Source organism: Dipodomys ordii, unplaced genomic scaffold (assembly GCF_000151885.1).
Source record: "Dipodomys ordii isolate 6190 unplaced genomic scaffold, Dord_2.0 Scaffold170, whole genome shotgun sequence".
Classification (NCBI taxonomy): Eukaryota; Metazoa; Chordata; class Mammalia; order Rodentia; family Heteromyidae; genus Dipodomys; species Dipodomys ordii.
This window is the reverse complement of record NW_012267386.1, coordinates 1,977,227-1,978,720: the sequence shown is the minus strand read 5'-3', so window position 1 is coordinate 1,978,720 and position 1,494 is coordinate 1,977,227. Positions and strand designations below refer to the sequence as shown.

Sequence of the window (1,494 nt, the reverse complement as noted above, 5' to 3'; positions counted from 1 at the left end):
TCCTTCCTTCCTTCCTTCCTTCCTTCCTTCCTTCCTTCCTTCCTTCCTTCCTTCCTTCTTCCTTCCCTCCTTCATCTGTCTCTGTCCCTGTCTTTCTCTCTCTCTGTCTCTGTCTCCCAACCCCCTTAGTTCTCCTCTCCAGGATTCTGACAGGGGGCTTCTTCCCCCATCCACCCCTCCTAAGGTTCTTATAAGTTGCTGGGAGGGGTAGGCCGAGTGCCTGGGTTTTTTTGGGGGGGTGAGGGAAGGGTTATGGGAACAGGGAAGGAATTGCTTGGGTTTCAGACCCTCTAATCCACTTCCTCTCTAGTTGGCCTCGGTCTTCAACATGAGATCCAGAATCCCTGCTCTCATAAACTGCTTTGTTAAATGAGGAGAACAAATTCAACACATAATCTAAAGATTAAGAGAAGTGAGGGAAGGGGTGGGGTGGGAGGGATGGGTGACGATATTCATAGGATGACACTGGTCAAGAGGCACTGTACTGGTTAATGGTGACTCTTCTATATAATTACTTAAAGTAAACATTAAAAAAAAACATAATAATCCCTGCTCTTTTGCCATCAGACACCTAACTGCAGTGTTCACACGCTTTGTAAACTCCCAAGAGCTCGACAGGTTGTAGCTGAAAGTTCCCCCAAAGGAAGATCCGTTCATTCTCCTATCCCAAAGCCAGGACAGCCACTCATCCCCCCCCCCCCGGGGTTCTCGGCGTGCAGCAGATTCCAGATCCCCAGCTAGCTGACCCCCTTCCCTCCGTCAAGGTCAAGCCGGTGATGGTGACCCCGGACGCTTAGGTAAGCCTGGAGCGGAGCAAATACAGCGAGCCGGGGAGGGAGCGGCGCCTCTGGGCTCCTGGCCTGTGCTTAGACTTGGGAACCTGGAGGCATAGGAGCGAGAGCTCGGAGATCTAGACAGAAACGGGGGACCGGGGGGGGGGGGAGGACCGATGTGGGGGGGATACAGAGAGAGAGAGACACTGACAGAGGGAGGCAGAGAGAGACAGAAAGACATACAAAGAGAGAAGAGAGGGGGGATGGTGGAAGAGAGAGAGAGAGAGAGAGAGAGAGAGAGAGAGAGAGCGCCAGACAGGATGGGGAGGTGGAGAGGCTGGAAGGCGACCAGAGTGGGAGAAGAAGCAAAACCCACCCCTCCCCCTAACACCCCGTACCCCAAGACCCCCAAGCGGCTGAGGGGCGCCAGGAGGAAGGATGGAGGGTGGAGGAGGTAGGCAGGTTTTGTGTCCACCCCCCCCCTCCCCGGCCCCGGCCCGCTCCCCTCCTGGACGGGCGCCCCGCGGGGCCGCCGTTACCTGTGCTGGGCGCGCCCTGGCCGCCGCGGTCCCGGGGGAAGATGCCCGAGCACTTCTCCCACTCCACCTGGCCCGCGAAGCACAGCTCCGTGACGATGTGCAGCGCCTTCTGGCACAGGCTGCCCACTCCGTCCTCCTTGCGGAAACTCATCTCTGCCTCTTCTTCTTACCCCAACCCCCCC

The 1,494-nt window shown here is 57.2% G+C and overlaps 1 protein-coding gene across 1 annotated transcript in view; it reads right to left on the bottom strand.

Annotated features, from left to right (window-relative positions):
- The window catches only part of Syt10 (synaptotagmin X), an 82,170-nt gene extending 80,707 nt beyond the window's left edge, over positions 1 to 1,463 (bottom strand). The window contains exon 1 of the mRNA XM_013033476.1: positions 1,313 to 1,463. Within this exon, the coding sequence (XP_012888930.1) occupies positions 1,313 to 1,463 (151 nt within the window). The remainder of the gene's footprint in view (positions 1 to 1,312) is intronic.
- Between the last annotated feature and the right edge of the window lie 31 nt (positions 1,464 to 1,494).